The sequence below is a fragment of the Macrobrachium nipponense genome, chromosome 1 (genome assembly GCF_015104395.2).
Source record: "Macrobrachium nipponense isolate FS-2020 chromosome 1, ASM1510439v2, whole genome shotgun sequence".
Classification (NCBI taxonomy): Eukaryota; Metazoa; Arthropoda; class Malacostraca; order Decapoda; family Palaemonidae; genus Macrobrachium; species Macrobrachium nipponense.
Window position 1 is genome coordinate 195,877,993 of NC_087200.1, and position 17,068 is coordinate 195,895,060.

The following is a 17,068-nucleotide window of genomic DNA, read 5'->3' on the forward strand; positions in this document are numbered from 1 at the left end:
CGCGGTAGGTCCTGTGAATGGAACAAGGGTCCTTATTCATAGCTATTCCTATAGAGATGACGTAATATGTTTTCGCCTTCAACTATAGACTATACGCTTATGGGGGAGAGACGGTCATTCTTTCGCTTTGAGGCATAGGCGGCGTGCGTTATACTCTCTCTCTCTCTCTAAGAATCTCTCTCTCTCGCTCTCGCTCGCTCGCGAGGCTGTCTCAGTAACTTAACGTAACGAGCTGGTCACTCATTTTTATATAATTCTTAGTAATATATGTGTTTGTTTGTGGGATCTGAACATAGTATTGCATTTATTGGTTTTAGTGAAGGCGCCACGAAAATAGTGAAAAAGTGTAAAATTGTAACAGGCCTTTTGATTGACGCTGCAGCTGTGTATAAGGTATTTTTACAAATGTTGTGAAGTGCACTTCAACGTTTTATTATTTCTAAACATTTATCTTTTGCTTTGTTCTTTTCATGTATTCCATTTTTTTTTTCTGGGCTCAGCTCGTGTCGGCCTATGAAAGGATCCTTAATATCATTCTTTCTAGGTAAAATTAATCTAAAATTACCAGAGAAAAACAAAATTAAGAAAATGTCAGTAAAACTGACTCGCTCACTCTTAAAAAGAAGTGTCGGTATGGTAATAGGGGCGAGTGTGGAACACTACACGAGACAATAACCAATTAGAACTTCCAATCAGAATCCCCCCAAGAGAGAGCTGATACCAACGGGATCGATGCCAGTCGCTACTAAACTACTACTAGAGGACGCCACGGACAGCAGCGCCCCCTAGCGGACATCCTTAATTTTTTAGCGGCTAGCGTTCCAAGACGCATTTTTCTTGTGCTGTGTTATTTTCGGGATTATCGTTTTCTACCATCATGGAACGCTCTGCTATTGCTACGGCTAAGTTAAGTAAGCTCATAAGTAATGTTTTACCTCAATTTTGTCTTCCGGGTACCGCAGTATTTTCCTCTTAAATAGGTCATATACGGTTCCCCGGTTGCCTCGTGGTGGCGCCATGCTGCCTCGTTAAGAATTCCCGGTCCTCCATACTGGGACTTCTTATACTTATGGGTTTCCTATATTGCGTTCATTGTTTTTTACATCGAGTTTTAGCTAGTTTAGCCCTCCTACCATGTCTTTTAGTTTGGTATTTAGGGCTATTATTATTATTCCGGCCCAGCATCCCGGCTCTTGCTCTTCATCGGCTATCGCTGGCTCCGAGTAGGCTTCTGTTTCTTGGAACAGTCTGCCTCCTCCTGGGCTTCTTTCTTTTACTAAAAGTGTCTTTTCCATCTTTTCGATGTATTTTATTGATTATATTTAGGGTGTTAGGCTAGCCTAGGTGCTTGTTCCTTGTATTGGTACAGTCTGGTTCACGTGGCCCTCTCACGGTTGTGTTGCTCGCGGCCTAGGCCACTTGCGGTCACGTGTTCATCGCACCTTACCATGCCCCTGCCCTCCCTCTCTGGTATAGGGAGGGCTGGGGGACCCCTTGGTTGTCATGACAACCTCAGTCGCCTTTCTCTCTCTCCCTCTCTGAAGTGACCAGGGGTTTTTCCTCCCAGCAGGGGTGGGGGTATGGCGACCACTCATGAGTACCTGGGTCTCCGAGCGGGTAGTCGGTGAGGCGGGGAGGAGTAGGCCATCCCCCCCTCCCCCCTCTCTCTCTCCGCCGTGTTTACGCCGAGACCTTCCCCTCCCCCCCTCCCCAGTTGCTCAGCCACCTCCCTCGCTATAACGAAAGGAGCCTTCCGTCGCAGCCGGGGGGCACCTTTGGTTATAGATTACTGGCTCCGCTAGCGGGCAGGGTGGGCACTACTAGTGTGTCTGGTTGCTTGCCTACTATATCCTTACATCTCTCCCCCGCTAACCGAAGGGAGCTTGCTTCTTACCCGTGCACTCTTCTAGTAGACGGGTGGAGAGCGGTTTTGTATTATTATTATTATATTATTTTTAAGGATATACCCTAATTTTACAATGAATTGTGTAATTTATTATTATATTTCTACCATACCCGCCATTTTCCGTCGTGGTTTCCTTTTACCACCACTCCTGGTTGGTTTCCCTTTGCGTCTCCGCCATCAGCGAAGCTATAGCCTAGGGCACGCAACCAACCTGGTTACCACAACTATTTTTGGCGGGCTCTGGTTTAATCTAACTTTATCGCTCCGTCACCAGCGGAGCATCTGTTAGACTGTAAGTGTGTACCTGGTAACTCATGTATCTTTCCACTTACAGGCTTAACCAAGGGGCTAAACCAACTGCAGGTTCTCCCCCCCAGCGTGTAACGCACGCTTGTTCAACCCCTGCGGCCACGATAGTGTAGGTCTCACGCCCCCTGTGCCACGTCTTACAACGGGATGATCGTTTGGCACCCAGAAGCCTGCGCCATCTGCTACGACCTGGTCGGTCAGCTGGGAGATGGGGTAGTCCATTATAGGCTTCATTATCATTTACTAACAACTCTTAGTCATAAGTTTGTTAAACCCCGTGCCACCACTAGAAGCTCATCTCGCTTTTCTTTCAGGCTACTGGTGTGAGGGAAGTCGCCCTCGCCACCCTGAAAGCGTGGGTGGGCGGCTTCGGAAGAACGCCGCCAGGCCAGCCTTATATTCTTGATAAGAAGCTGGCCGTCCAGGATCTTCCCTGCGGGCAAGTCGACTGGATATGTTGACCCCTTGTCCGCGGCCCCCTCTGATAGCCTTCCATCCAGGCAAGACCTCAACCAGCAATCCTTCGGGGTCGTAGCTGCCCAGGAGTCGGTCCCGGACGTCGCTGCCCTGGACCTTAACATCGAACCCATGGCGGTAGGGGTGGAGGATTTGTTGGTTGAGGTAGGTGTGTCGGGCGCCCAAGGTCTTTCCTTGGGTGCTCCTGGATCTTCTCCCTGTACCCTCTTCGAGTGCTTCTTTCCAAGGCTTTGTGGGATCGTGATCGAGTCCCTAACCCCCCCCACCCCTCTCCCGCTCTCTCTGTACCCCCAAAGGTGAAGGGACAGAGAGAACCGAAGACTTTACTTTAAGGACGAAGACAAACTTCTAGGAAGTCGTCTTCGTCTTCTTCGCTAGGAAGTCTTCGACTTCCTACGCGACGCGGTGAAAGCGAAGCCGAGCTCATTCTCACTCAAAGAGCTCTAGAAGCAAGGCTTCTAAGGAGATAAGGGCCCGCGCTCCCGCCAAGCCAGTGCCTTCTCCCGCCTCCTCCGCTTCCACTCCGGCTACGCCGGTAGGATTGGGGGGGAGATAAAAGGAGACAGGGCCTAGCACCTTTGATCCCTCTGCTTTCTCAGCAGTGGTGATGCAACAGGTTGGGCGAGCTGGTTGGCTCGCAAGTCTCCGCCCTGGGGACGAGATTCGAGCAGATGTTCGCACAATTGTCGAGCACTCTGTCTCAATGCAGGCCATTCGATTCAAGATCTCTCTAACAGAGTTAGGGAGAATGAGGACCGAGTAGCCGGGCTATCTCAGGCTCCTCTTCCAGTTTCCCCAGTGCCAAGCACTGGCATTCTCCAACTCCCGCCATACGACTCTCTGCCAGCTTTCTCCATGGAGAACCCATGGAGAGTAGCTGCCTACGCTCCTTTCAAGGATGGAATGATCTCTATCCCGGAGTGTGGAACTCGGAGGATTGAGGACTTCGAGTTTTACCCTCCGCCGGGTCTGACGCAGCCTTTCATCGGTTATGCTAGGCTGACTGTAACGGCTCTGACTAGGGGAAGACAAGATCTCTAGAGAGTCTGTCCTATATTGTAGAGATCATGCCCAGCGGGAATGGGTTCACTGCCTTGAGGACTGGGAGTGTACGAACACTAAACTCCAGGCCTACAAGAGTCCCTTTACTATTTTCGCGACGGAAGAGGAGGTTTCTCTTCCGTTCGCCACGAAATTAGTAGAGAAGTCCCTTCAGGCAGTCCCTCAAGGATGAGCCCACTCCCACAGTTGAGGGAGGCGGAGTCTACTTCTCCGCTCTTCCCGGCTTTCGGAGAATTGTGGGAGAACTTACCAGCTACATTCACGCTTGGTAAGCTCAAACCGGACTGCGCCATGGACCAGTTCGGCGAGAAGCTACCAAGGCTGCCGGATTCCCTAATCCAGCAGAGTTTTGATGCGCGAACCAGGTTTGGCAGGTCCCTCAATTCCCTTATAATCACGGAAATGGCTGCTCTCTCTTACGCTACGGAACCGCTGTTCAAGATTTTGGCAAAATCTCAGTTCCAGACGGTACTATCAGACGCTTTCGACTTCTTCCAGGCTAGGAGGGGAATTGCCGGAAGCATGTTCTCTACAAGAGTGTACTATTAGGCATGAGCCGAATAGACTCTTGGCTTCTAGCATGTGGGGAGGCGGATCTCTTCCCAGAGTCCGCTGTCAACGAAGTGCACAACGAAGCTGCTAGGCTCAACCAGAGCCTTAGAGCTAGGTGGGGTATTTCCTCGAAGAGGAAACAAGAATCCGTCCCCACTGCTGGTAAGAAGCAAAAGAAGGCTGGTAAGAGGTTCCAGCCGTATCAGAAACAAACCCCCAGCAACAGCAGCAATTTGTGCAAGCTGTCCCAGTACCCAACAAGGACAACCTGCTAGTTCGAAGCAGAACCAGCCCATCCTCCTGTTGTCCCCTCAATCACAGCCGTCCACCTCCTACGCAATCTCGCCGGCCTTCAACCCTTCATATGAGGCTCAAGGTTACAAACAACCAGAGGTAGGGCGAGAGGTTACTTTCGTCAGCGTGGCGCAGGAAGGGCAACAAGGAGCAGGCAGTTCAGAGGAGGGCGTGGTGGTCAACCCGCCCATCAACAATGAGGCTCCCCAGGTAGGAGGGAGCTGTTCCTCTTCGCCACAGGTGGGGGTTCAGCAATTGGGTCACAGAGCATAGTGTCCAAAGGATTGGGTTGGAGTTGGATCAAAGAGCCTCCTCCAATCAAATCATTCCACCAGATACCATCAGAGGAATTGACAGATTACGCGGAAGAACTCCTTCAGAAAGGAGCTATTGCGAGAGTCAAGCATCTAAAATTTCAAGGTCGCTTATTCAGCGTGCCAAAGAAAGGCTCAACAAAAAGAAGGGTAATCTTAGACTTGTCAAAGCTAAACTCTTTCATTCGTTGCGACAAGTTCAAGATGCTTACCCTCTCGCAAGTAAGGACCTTACTTCCGCGTGGAGCCGTCACATGCTCCATCGATCTTACAGACGCATACTATCATATCCCTATAGCCAGGCACTTCCGCCCATTCCTAGGATTCAGGCTAGGAAATCAAACATTCTCATTCAAAGTGATGCCCTTCGGTCTGAATGTAGCCCCCAGGATATTCACAAAAATAGCAGAAGTGGTTGTACAACAATTGAGAGCTCAGGGAATCATGGTAGCAGCATACCTCGACGATTGGTTGATCTGGGCACCAACAGTCGAGGAATGTCTCAAAGCCACCAAAAAGGTAGTTCACTTTCTGGAACATCTGGGGTTCCAGATAAACAAAACGAATCCAGACTTACCCCAGAGTCTCGTTTTCAGTGGCTAGGAATCCAATGGGATTGTCTTCCCACAATCTGTCAATTCCAGTGGCCAAACGGAAGGAAATAGCAAAATCTGTCAGGCAATTTCTCAAATGCAAACAAACATCAAGGAGAAACCAGGAGAGAATCCTAGGGTCCCTTCAGTTTGCTTCGGTAACAGATATCCTCCTGAAAGCAAGGCTGAAAGATTTAAATCGAATTTGGCGATCAAGAGCAAACACCAAATCTCGAGACAAGTTGTCAGTAATACCACAGATCCTTCGCAATCAACTCCGTCCTTGGTCAAAAGTAAAGAACTTAGCCAAGAAGGTACCCCTTCAATATCCCCTTCCAGTGTTAACCATTCACACGGACGCCTCACTGTCCGGGTGGGGGGGATACTCCCAGTTCAAACAGGTTCAGGGGACTTGGTCAGTTCAATTTCGCCAGCTCCACATAAACGTTCTGGAAGCAATGGCAGTATTTCTTACCTTGAAGAGACTGCTTCCCCCGAAGAAGTCTCATCTAAGGCTAGTTTTGGACAGTGCAGTGGTAGTTCACTGCATCAACAGAGGAGGGTCCAAATCCAAGCACGTGAATCATGTCATGATAGCCATCTTTGCCTTAGCAAACAAACACAAATGGCATCTGTCTGCCACTCACCTGGCAGGAGTAAGAAATGTGATAGCAGACGCCCTGTCCCGGTCAGTTCCTCTGGAATCAGAATGGTCTCTAGACGAAGGGTCATTCCAGTGGATAAGCCTGAGAGTCCCAGGTCTCCAAGTAGATCTCTTCGCCTCACAAGCGAACCACAAGCTCCCTTGCTATGTGGCCCCCAACCTGGACCCTCTGGCGTATGCCACGGACGCCCTGTCGTTGGACTGGAATCAGTGGAGGAGAATTTATGTTTTTCCTCCAGTGAATCTTCTCTTGAAAGTCCTAAGCAAACTAAGGTCTTTCAAAGGAATAGTAGCTCTGATTGCACCGGACTGGCCCAAGAGCAACTGGTATCCTCTACTTCTGGAATTGGGTCTCCGACCTCAACGGATTCCCAATCCCAAGCTATCACAATCAGTACAAATGAGGACTGTGTTCGCTTCCTCAGGAATTCTCCAGACCCTAACTTTATGGACTTCATGAAGTTTGCGGCTAATAAAGATGCTAATATTGATCCACAGAATATTCTCTTCCTAGAATCAGATAAGAGAGAGTCAACCATTAGACAATATGACTCAGCTGTTAAAAAATTAGCATCTTTCTTGAAAGAATCGAACACTACAACCATGACAGTTAATCTGGCTATATCCTTCTTCAGATCCTTGTTTGAAAAAAGTTTTAGCAGCTAGCACTATTACCACTCATAAATCGGCTTTGAAGAAAATCTTTCAAGTAGGTTTTCAGATAGATCTGACTGAATCTTATTTTACGTCTATCCCTAAAGCTGTGCTAGACTTAGGAGGCCTTCCAAAGGCCTACTACAGTTTCATGGTTCTTAAATGATGTCCTCAAACTAGCTTCAGATACTGACAACTCATCTTGTACATTCATAATGCTCCTGAGGAAGACATTATTCTTATTAAGCTTAGCCTCAGGAGCTAGAATTTCAGAACTGTCGGCTCTATCCAGGGATGCGGGTCATGTGGAATTCCTCCCATCAGGAGAAGTTCTACTTGCTCCGGATCGTAGCTTTTTAGCCAAAAATGAGGATCCTCTGGCAAGGTGGGCCCCTTGGAAAGTTATCCCACTTCCCCAGGATCCTTCTCTCTGCCCAGTATCAACTCTTAGAGCCTTTCTATCTCGTACTTCTTCAAGATCCTCAGGTGCTCTCTTCATGAGAGAAAAAGGTGGTACTTTGTCAGTAAAAGGTATTAGGCAACAAATCCTTTACTTCATTAAACAAGCCAATCCTGAGTCATTTCCAAAAGCACATGATATCAGGGGAGTAGCCACCTCAATTAATTATTTTCAACATATGAACTTTGAGGATCTTAAAAAGTATACTGGATGGAAATCCCCGACAGTCTTTAAACGCCACTATCTTAAGTCCTTGGAATCTTTAAAGTTTTCAGCAGTAGCAGCGGGAAACATTGTTTCCCCTGATACTGTATAGTAGTCGTAGTATAGATCCAGGTCTCCTTTCTACCTACAGCTTCCAACATGCCTCACCCTATCGCCATGCTACTCGGATATCCTAGCCTTAGCCGTGGAATCATATAGTGGATTGTCCCTTATTTTTTTTTGCTAGGGACATCCACACTTGTACTGATAGTGTACTTCAGTGTACCTACCCTTATTTTTATGCTAGGGTAGGACACAATGTGTTTGTATATTTATCACAATTGTACTTATAATGTACTTCAGTGTACCTACCCTTATTTTTATGCTAGGGTAGGACACAGTGTGTTTGTATATTTTGTAAATATTTCAAGTAAATCCCTTTTAGTTTATATTACATGCATCACTGTAATTTACTGTAATTACCATTTAAGTACTTTAAGATTACTAACATTCTGTTATTTTACTGTTTAGTATAAGTTAGTTTAAGTGCTTAGTTTGTATGCTGTAATTGATTTACTTACATTATATCCATCATTTTACACTGTTTTTCATTGTTCCTTTTTTTTTCCCATCTTGTCTGTTTCTCTGGTACTCTTTCATAGGCCGACACGAGCTGAGCCCAGAAAAGGGATTTTGACGAAGGAAAAATCTATTTCTGGGTGATTGGCTCGTGTCGCCCTATGAAACCCCCCCTTTATTGTTTTCCCCCCCTTGCAGGACAAGATGTTTTTTATTAAGGATGTCCGCTAGGGGCGCTGCTGTCCGTGGCGTCCTCTAGTAGTAGTAGTAGCGACTGCATCGCCCGTTGGTATCAGCTCTCTCTTGGGGGGATTCTGATTCGAAGTTCTAATTGGTTATTGTCTCGTGGTAGTGTTCCACACTCGCCCCTATTACCATACCGACACTTCTTTTTAAGAGTGAGCGAGTCAGTTTTACTGACATTTTCTTAATTTTGTTTTTCTCTGGTAATTTTAGATTAATTTTACCTAGAAAGAATGATATTAAGGATCCTTTCATAGGGCGACACGAGCCAATCACCCAGAAATAGATTTTTCCTTCGTCAAAATCCCTTTTATATGCTTAATGATTGTACTGTCAATGCTTTAATTGTTTTTATATTATGCATTATGTTTTTCTGCATTGTCTTTATTTTGTTTAATTAGTTTGAATAATATTCTATTGTGTACATTTTGAATCTTACACTTGTGAATTAACTTGCATTTAATTAAATTTAATTTCAAATTTAATTATTGCTTTATGATTTAATTTAATTAATTTTCTTGATAAACTTTGATTTAATTTTGGCTTAATAATTACTTCAAGAATTAATTAAACTTTTGTTTTCAAGTAATAACAATTTCCCTGAGATTGTGAATTTCACTTATAAATTTTGAATTTAGAAATAAACTTTTGTATTTAAAATTCATATGAGTATTTCATTGAACCACCAGCTATATTTTATTTTGTTTAGGTAGAAATATAGAGTGATAATTGTGACGTTTCCCACAAATAAAACAGAATCAGGGAAATACTTAAATTTGAATTTGCACGAGTGATACCCTTTAATTAAGATTACCTCACACATATTTTAATGAACTTAGACTGATTGTTTTCTTGACTGTTCAGTTAGAAAAAAGGGATCACTCTTACCTTTAGAGTATTCAGTCGTTTAGTATTTGTGATGAAGGGTCAGATGTCTGTCTGTAGTGAGGTAAGTAACAACCAGGTACTTGAATGAACTGTGCCCTAAGTACAAAGGGTGTCCCAGACCCAGAAATAAAAGGGTCTCTTGTATTAGCAAGTACAAATGGTAAGTGTAGTAACCAGATACTTGGCAATTTGGGTTAACAAATACTAATGGTGTCCAGACACAGATCTTTGACTATTTCATGCACCAAGTATTAATGGTATCCAGAACCAGATACTCTACGCCACTTCGTCACACTATCAAGAAATTATTTAATAGTACTACATTAACACTGCAAACTTTTCAAGTCATTCATACCTAAGGAGAGAAGACTGCTATTTCTCATCAAAGCCTGAGCAAGACTTGCTGCTGCATCAGCTCCCAACTGGTTACTCCGTAAGTCGAGAAACTGAAGGGTTGAATTGCCACTAAGAGATTCACAAAAGGCTGCAAAGCTCTCTGGACACAGACCTATGTTATTCCATTCCAATGACAGCCTGAAAGATATTTTTTCATATGAAATTCACAGACTAAAACTAGCAACATGAAAATGACAGGAGAAAAACTAAAGATCATAAAATAAAAAACAATACAGTCAGTCCCCGGGTTACGACGGTCTTGGCTTACGACGTTCCGAGGTTATGACGCTTTTCAATTATATTCATCAGAAATTATTTCCAGGGTGACGACGCATGTTCCAGGGTTATGACGCATGTTCCAGAGTTACGAACCTACAAACGCTGATCTGGCAGATGAAATATGATACAAAAAATGCAAAATAATAAATATTTAAAGGTTTTTTTGATGAAAAATGCAATAAGAATGCAGTTTACATAGTTTTGAATGCACCTAAAGCATTAAAAGTAAGGTTTTCTTAGGATTTTTGACAATGTTCCGGCTTACGATGATTTTCGGCTTACGACGCGTCTCAAGAACGGAACCCCCGTCGTAACCAGGGGACTGCCTGTACCCTACAGTAGCTATTATCTCCACTAAACAGATGCCTCTGACATGCGTCATACAGAATTTCCATACTAACTGTGATCTCTTCCTTGTAAAAAAAAAATGACAAACCTAGCAATGGTAACATTATGCTGCAACATCTTGGCCAACGCATTAGTGGCAGTGCCTTGAATATTATTTCCCTTGAGAGATACTGTTTTCATGGAGGTATTTCCACAAAGCCCAAACAGGATTGATTTGATGGCATCTTCTTCAAGCAAACAGTCTTCAAAACTTCCCTGCAACACAGAGAAGTTAAACTTAAACTTGTGTCCTTCATTTACTTAAGCTTATTTGATTTATTGGTTAAAAAATCACATGAAAAAGAACTTGAATACTTTTGAACATCAAAGGACACTTTAACCATTCCACTATTGACACCAAAACACAGCCTATACTCTTTCCTTCTATGAGATATAGACCTCTTTACATCTTAAGGATAAGCACCCACACTTTCAAAGTTCAAAATGTCAGTTATCCATGTACTATACTATTAGAATGAGACTCTTGAATTTCAAGTATTCAGAGCTAGTTTCAGTGAGGTAAACCAACAAACGAGAACTATGACTTCCATATGATGAGAGAGGCCATATTCAAGGTACAATCAAGCCATGATGCCAAAAGTGACGAAGATATCGCATAAGATAATCTTCTAAAGTGCAAAAAACTCATTTGTGCCAATGAGGTCTTACCTGCTAAAACAATTGGTTAAAGTGTCTTTTTTTTCATATTGAACTTTTAAAAACTGGACCAGGAATAGCTTATTTGGCATCTGCAATATACATTTTAAGTTAGAGATGACTATAATTATCTGCATCATACAGTTATTAGTGGCATTCTTTCTTTCTTTTCTTTCATACAGGGGAAACTATTTGAATACACATGGATATTCTGTAAGCAAGTTCTTACTTTATTCTATGAAGTGTGTGACTGCATTTCTCCTAACTTACTATAGTAAAAGTGAATTCAAAAAAGATATTCCCAATTCAAACACGCACTGTCAGTTCACAGAAAACTTACGAGCTTATAAAAGGGATTTTGATGTAGGAAAAATCTATTTCTGGGCGAGGGAGCCGTGTCGCCCAGTGAAATAGGTTCCTTAAGCACTATTTCTAAGGTAAGATATTGCTAAAATACCAGAGAACTGCTAAATTGGACCTGCCAGAATATTCCAGCTCGCTCACCTTCATTAAAAAGGTGTCGGTGTAGATCTGGGGCGAGTGAAACTCACTACCACGGCACCCACTCCAATTGGCCTCTCCTACATCAAAACCCCCAAGAAAAGGGGAGCCGTTGCTCAAATTATATTCTATTCAGCTTTTTTCCAAAATTGTTTAAAAGTACAATATATTTACTAACCTTCAGTAAAGTTAACTCAACACAACACAAACCATAAGGGGTCTTTTTGGGTGCAATTTTGTTACTAACAAGTTTAGTTTATGTACCAGTACAAAAATAGTTGTTATTTCAAAAATTTACCTAGAAAACTTATCTTTTAAGGAGTTAGGTAAAAGAAAAATCAAGATTTTGCCTATTATATGAGCAGGCAAATCCAAAAATGATTAAACACAACAGAAACATTGCATACCTTGGAAAAGACAGTAGATGATTGCATAATTTTCCCCAACACTGCACATGTTCCTACTGACAAAGTCTGATTGGAAAAGTCCAAGATATCTCCCCTGGAAAAGAAATAATAAAAATTACAGTGAATATATACCATAAGTACAAACAAAAATTTGGGACAGTTGAGGAGAACATGAAAATAAAACAAAAGTAATCCCCAGCATTTTAAGAAATTGAAAACCTTACAAACACAACCTACACGCAGTAAAAGTTGCGATTAAATGTTTATCTTTTACGTGTTCTTTTAAAAATCCAGCTATGCTGATGACAAATAGGACATTTTTATAATAAAACCAAGTTGTAATTATACTTACCCAGTAATTATATAGATAAGAGTTTCAATCGCCCGGCAGTTAAATTCCGAAATTCATGGGTTACACTAACTTTATTTATGTTTTGTTTTGGTTCGGTAGCAATGCCGCGTCCACTTTCAGGGAAAGAGAGGAACCACTTGACAAAGAGCTCAGTTTGTTTTATACCCTTAAAAAGAAAATCCATGCAAGGGGACGGAGGGTGGGCTCTGATTATATACGTAATTACTGGGTAAGTATATCCAAAACTTTGTTCTATTATAAAAATGTCATCTTTAATTATGGGACTTACCCAGTACGTGTAGTATGTAATTATGTAGCTGATTGCCATATTTTACCCTAAAGTATCTGGTTTTCTGTTGGTTTTTAAAATCCCAGTTTACAGCTGATGGGTGATCAGTTAGGGGGTTCATGGTAGGGAGGAATGGGGTACTGAATGACACCTGTAAAGGGATGTGATCATAGCCCGTTGCAAGATCGTAGCGAATATTGAAGGTCATAATAGAATCATGAAGTTGTCGAGATGTGATGCAATGGTCCAGCCAGGAGGTTGTAATTGGAATATGAGGAGGGAAAGAGGAGCATTACATCGCTAATTTGGAGAGCATGATTTTGACAGAAGCGAGTAAGTTCGTTACAAAATTGTTTTGTGGGGTGAGAATTAAGGTTCCCGATTATACAGATATGATCAGCAGGAGAATCATGAATGATACTGTGTAACTTACCTAGGATCCTGCAATATTGATCAAAATTATTGTAACTTTCCCAGGGCATATAAACAAAGTCATGTGGCCAGAGCTGCATTCTTACAATGCAATGATGCCATTAAAGTTTTTGCAGAAAATGTTTAGGGGAGGAGTATTCCATTTAAGGCCAAAAATATTCCAAAAGATTATATCTAATGTATCTATGGTTACTCACGAAGATGGGAGATGAAAGTGGCAATCATTTGGGTGGATGGGGGGTTAGCCACTTGCCGTGAGAGGTTGGTTGGCACTTGCAGTGGAAGTGACCCTCCTTGCGATGACAGTAAGTTCCACTGGGGCTGGGTTGGTACCGGATTAGGATATATCTTGTGAGTTTTATATTAGGAACAAAATTCTCGCCTTTAAAAACATCAAGGTGTTGTAATAGGCAGGTAATCCTGTAAGCCACTTTATGTTTAATTTTGCATGGGAGTTTGTTGGAGATGAGGGGGTCAGAGCCCATGAGAAACCTGACCCTCTCCACATAGCATCCAGCATCATCGATGAACGCAGATTGTGAATCACTAAGTGACATCTCTTCTCAGGTTTTGGGCAAGGTGAATCACGTTTGTTGGGCTTCAGTCCAGCAGGCAAATGAGAGGTTCTATTTTTTTTCTACTTGTTTGTATCTGCCAGCCACCAGACCCCTTATGATTACTCTCATCCACATCCACAATGGGGGATTTTGGGGGAGAGATAGGGTTCAGAGATTCACGAGGGCAGGTGATCGTCACTGAAGATCCATCTTCCACTGGAGGCACTGGGGAGAGAGAAGAGGTTGCCAACCCAACAGTCCCCTCAGAACGGTCTATAGGTGATGGGGGCACTTCAACCGAGAGAGAGAGGTCAGCTGACACCTGGATGGGTATGGCCATCTCAACTTTGTGTCCCACCCTCAATTCTCCTGTGTTGCTGGCGAGGAAATAATGGATGCTGCGTCCAAATGAGTCTGGTGGCTTTCTGTACGTTTGTCTAATGATTCCTGCATTCCATTTCCCGAGTCGTCACAGGACAGTCAGGTGCGAAAGCAATACCTGCAGTGATGGGAACCTGCTGGTCTAGAACACCAAGCCACTGCAAGACTGACCTGCTGCTCTTCTATTATACCTGAAGAAGGAACAAATGGCTTAATAGAGGGGGCTCCTTGTCATCCCAAGGGATCAGCTCCCTCAAGGTGACCTGAGGCCCCATGCCGAGGTCTTCCTCAAAAATGAGGCGAAAGGAAGAAGAGGAGGCCTCATTCGTAGAAAGAGCAGTGTGGGGGACTCCGTGGGGTAGACAATGAGGAGGAAGGACCAGGTGCCGAGGGAATTGTAGGGGCTGTGACTTCAAGACAGAGTCTCTGCACCACTCCCCCAAGAGCGTTCCCTCCCTGGAGCTTACACATTGCACATGGGTTAAAGAATAACACTGATCACAAGATAATGCAAGATTGCAATCCCATCCTCTGCAACCTATCCATTGCAGAGGATATGAGGATTGATATCCACACTGAATATGTAATTACGTATTACGCTTCTTGCTACCCAGTCATAGTCATATGCACTATGGAGGGGTAGGCTAGAAGCAGGCACAATAAAATTATGGGCTTGCAAGGTTAAAATATGCCAAAATCAACGGCAAACCAAAAATAACAATACATTAAACACAAAAGTAAGAAAAGATCTCACCGTGAAAGTAATGCAAAGAGCTAGCAAAGTCAAAACGAGAGTGATGTAGAAATCAACGGCAAATCAAAAATAACAATACATTAAACACAAAAGTAAGAAAAGATCTCACCGTGAAAGTAATGCAAAGAGCTAACAACAGACAAAACAAGAGTGATGTAACACACGTCATCACCTGACAGCAGCTGAAAGCGAAGTGAATACATACACCCAAGAGGGCAGATTCCCCCTCCCAAGCAGTAGTTCAACTACCAAACTACCTTGCTATAAAAGTCTAGCGGCCGTTTCCAGCTTCACCGAAGGTGATTCCTAATGTAAAGACTGATGGTTTGTAGGGTAAAACACCGCATGGACTGACCAACTCACTGACTACCACAGCTAGGCCACCCTCCGAAAAAGTACTTTTAAGGCGTCCTGACACCGGAGAGTTGTTGTTGGTGAGAGAAGGAGCTAAAGACCTCTACTCTCCTTTCGAAGTAAGTATTTTCTCCAAAGTTAGAAATTAAGGCCATATTCTAAGATTTAAATAGAGACTAATGAAAAGGGTGGCCAATGCAGTGCACACACCACCAAAACGCTTTTGAAATTTTTACTTACAACTCGGAATATTTAGAAGATTGACGCCATGTCGATGTTTGCAGAGTTGCTTTTGTCAATAAACTTCCCATTTCCTGTGCTAAATCCGCCGGGGCACTTTCATCACAACAATCGTACACCCAACCTCTAACCATACTTATCGAAGGGGACTACCGCATTCTTTGCGGTGTTTTGTGCTCTTCAATTATTTATCAGCGTTGTCAATTGGTATGTGTTTACCCTCCAAACTGGATATGAGACTAACACAAAACCGGGGAAATAAGTTAAATTAGCGTATCTATTTGTAGTATATATACATATTACAGCAATTTTATCATTACTGCATTACTATGACAACTAGAATTCATCGAAACAGTTTGTAAATGCATCGGCGTATGTGTGATGCTCCACTAGATTGGCAACGATGAGTCATTTTTCCTCACGTCATCTGCTCGTAAGTATACATCCGAAATATTTGTAATTTTTCAGGGTTAATTTGGTTGCAAAAAAGGGATAAAAGACATGAATTAAATAAACATTTTGAAGTAAAGTTAAATTAAATAATGAGTAAAGTAAACAATTAAGGGAATAAAGCTTTGCACCCATAATCAGTGTTGTCGTCTGCTGCTTGTAACTGTGTTTGCGGAGTGAGTACTTAGGAACCAGGAACAGCAACGTGGTTCAAGTGCAATGTGGAGTGAATTAAGACCAAAATGTGAATAATTACAATCAAATAAGCACTGTGGAGTTTCAGTTGGGATGGCAGTAAGGATAAAAATACTGATTACAAGGTAAAAATGAATTCAGTTCAAACCATGACCCCGGGAATAAAAGGTTTCATACTTTCACTAATATAGGCAACAAAATGTTGTTTTATTGTGCTGATTACAACTGCAAACTTGAGTAAGATCAATAAACGTTACATATATACGCTAACATTGTTCAAATGAGTGCTGGGAAGGCTGGGAAAGATGGCGGATTGTCCGTGGTTAGAACGTCCAGCCATATGATTGCCGCCATATTGGATTTCAAAACTGCCTTGAAAACATATTTTACGAAGAGCTCACATGCTTATTTTAGTTTGTATGGGGACTTCATATGTCACCTTATGTTGACGAAACTTCAATCTTTTGAATGGTATGCTTAAAGTTGTAATTGTATTCTTGTTTCACCAATTAAATATCGAGTGAATAAGGCCGAGCCACGCGATGACGATGGATCGTCTGCAGTTGTTTACCCTACAAGCTGGGCCTAGGTATAGGTAGATAGGTAGGTATAGGGTAAAATACCAAATGGCAGGCCTCTACCGTAGCATGACCACCTTCCCAGAAAAAGTACTTTAACTCGTCCTGTAACCCAGGCTGGACATTAGTCAAGAGCCAGCGTCCGTCAAAGCAACACCTCAAGACCTGTACTTTCCTCTCGAAGTCAGTTTTTTTTCTCCCAAGTCACAAATTAAGGCCATAATTTCCGATTTTCGGGAAGGTGGTCGCGCTATGTAAAGGCCGGCCATTAGGTATTTTACCCTAACTAGCCTGCAGGATTAGGGTCAGGGAAACACGAAACAAAATCATCGAGAGGCGCGGTGGGTTATAATTTAGTCTGAAATTTGGTCTCGATTACTTAGATTAACCCAGAAAAATAGCATAAACTACGCTAGCTAAAGCTAAGCAGTAAAAATCTGACGCAACAAACTACTAGGTAGCCCAGTAGGTCATAGGATACTAGGCTAGAACGTACGAAAGTGAACTTACTGCTTTAAAATGTCTCTCACGCATTCTTGCACCTCGATATTGTATTTCTTGCATAACTGTTTGTACTGTTCATCAGGTGAAGCCATAAACCGTAAAAAAATAAGCGTCGTCAAGCTGCCTAACTTTCCATCAAAGTTCGTAACACCGCAA

At 43.0% G+C, this 17,068-nt stretch overlaps 1 protein-coding gene across 1 annotated transcript in view; it reads right to left on the reverse strand.

Annotated features, from left to right (window-relative positions):
* Window positions 1-17,068, reverse strand: part of LOC135219051 (leucine-rich repeat-containing protein 45-like) — a 51,504-nt gene extending 34,436 nt beyond the window's left edge. Inside the window, exons 1-5 of the mRNA XM_064255481.1 lie at window positions 16,919-17,068; window positions 11,827-11,920; window positions 10,311-10,477; window positions 9,570-9,733; window positions 3,374-3,387 (exon numbers count right to left, since the gene is read on the reverse strand). Of these exons, the coding sequence (XP_064111551.1) occupies window positions 3,374-3,387; window positions 9,570-9,733; window positions 10,311-10,477; window positions 11,827-11,920; window positions 16,919-17,004 (525 nt within the window). The 5' untranslated portion in view covers window positions 17,005-17,068. The remainder of the gene's footprint in view (window positions 1-3,373; window positions 3,388-9,569; window positions 9,734-10,310; window positions 10,478-11,826; window positions 11,921-16,918) is intronic.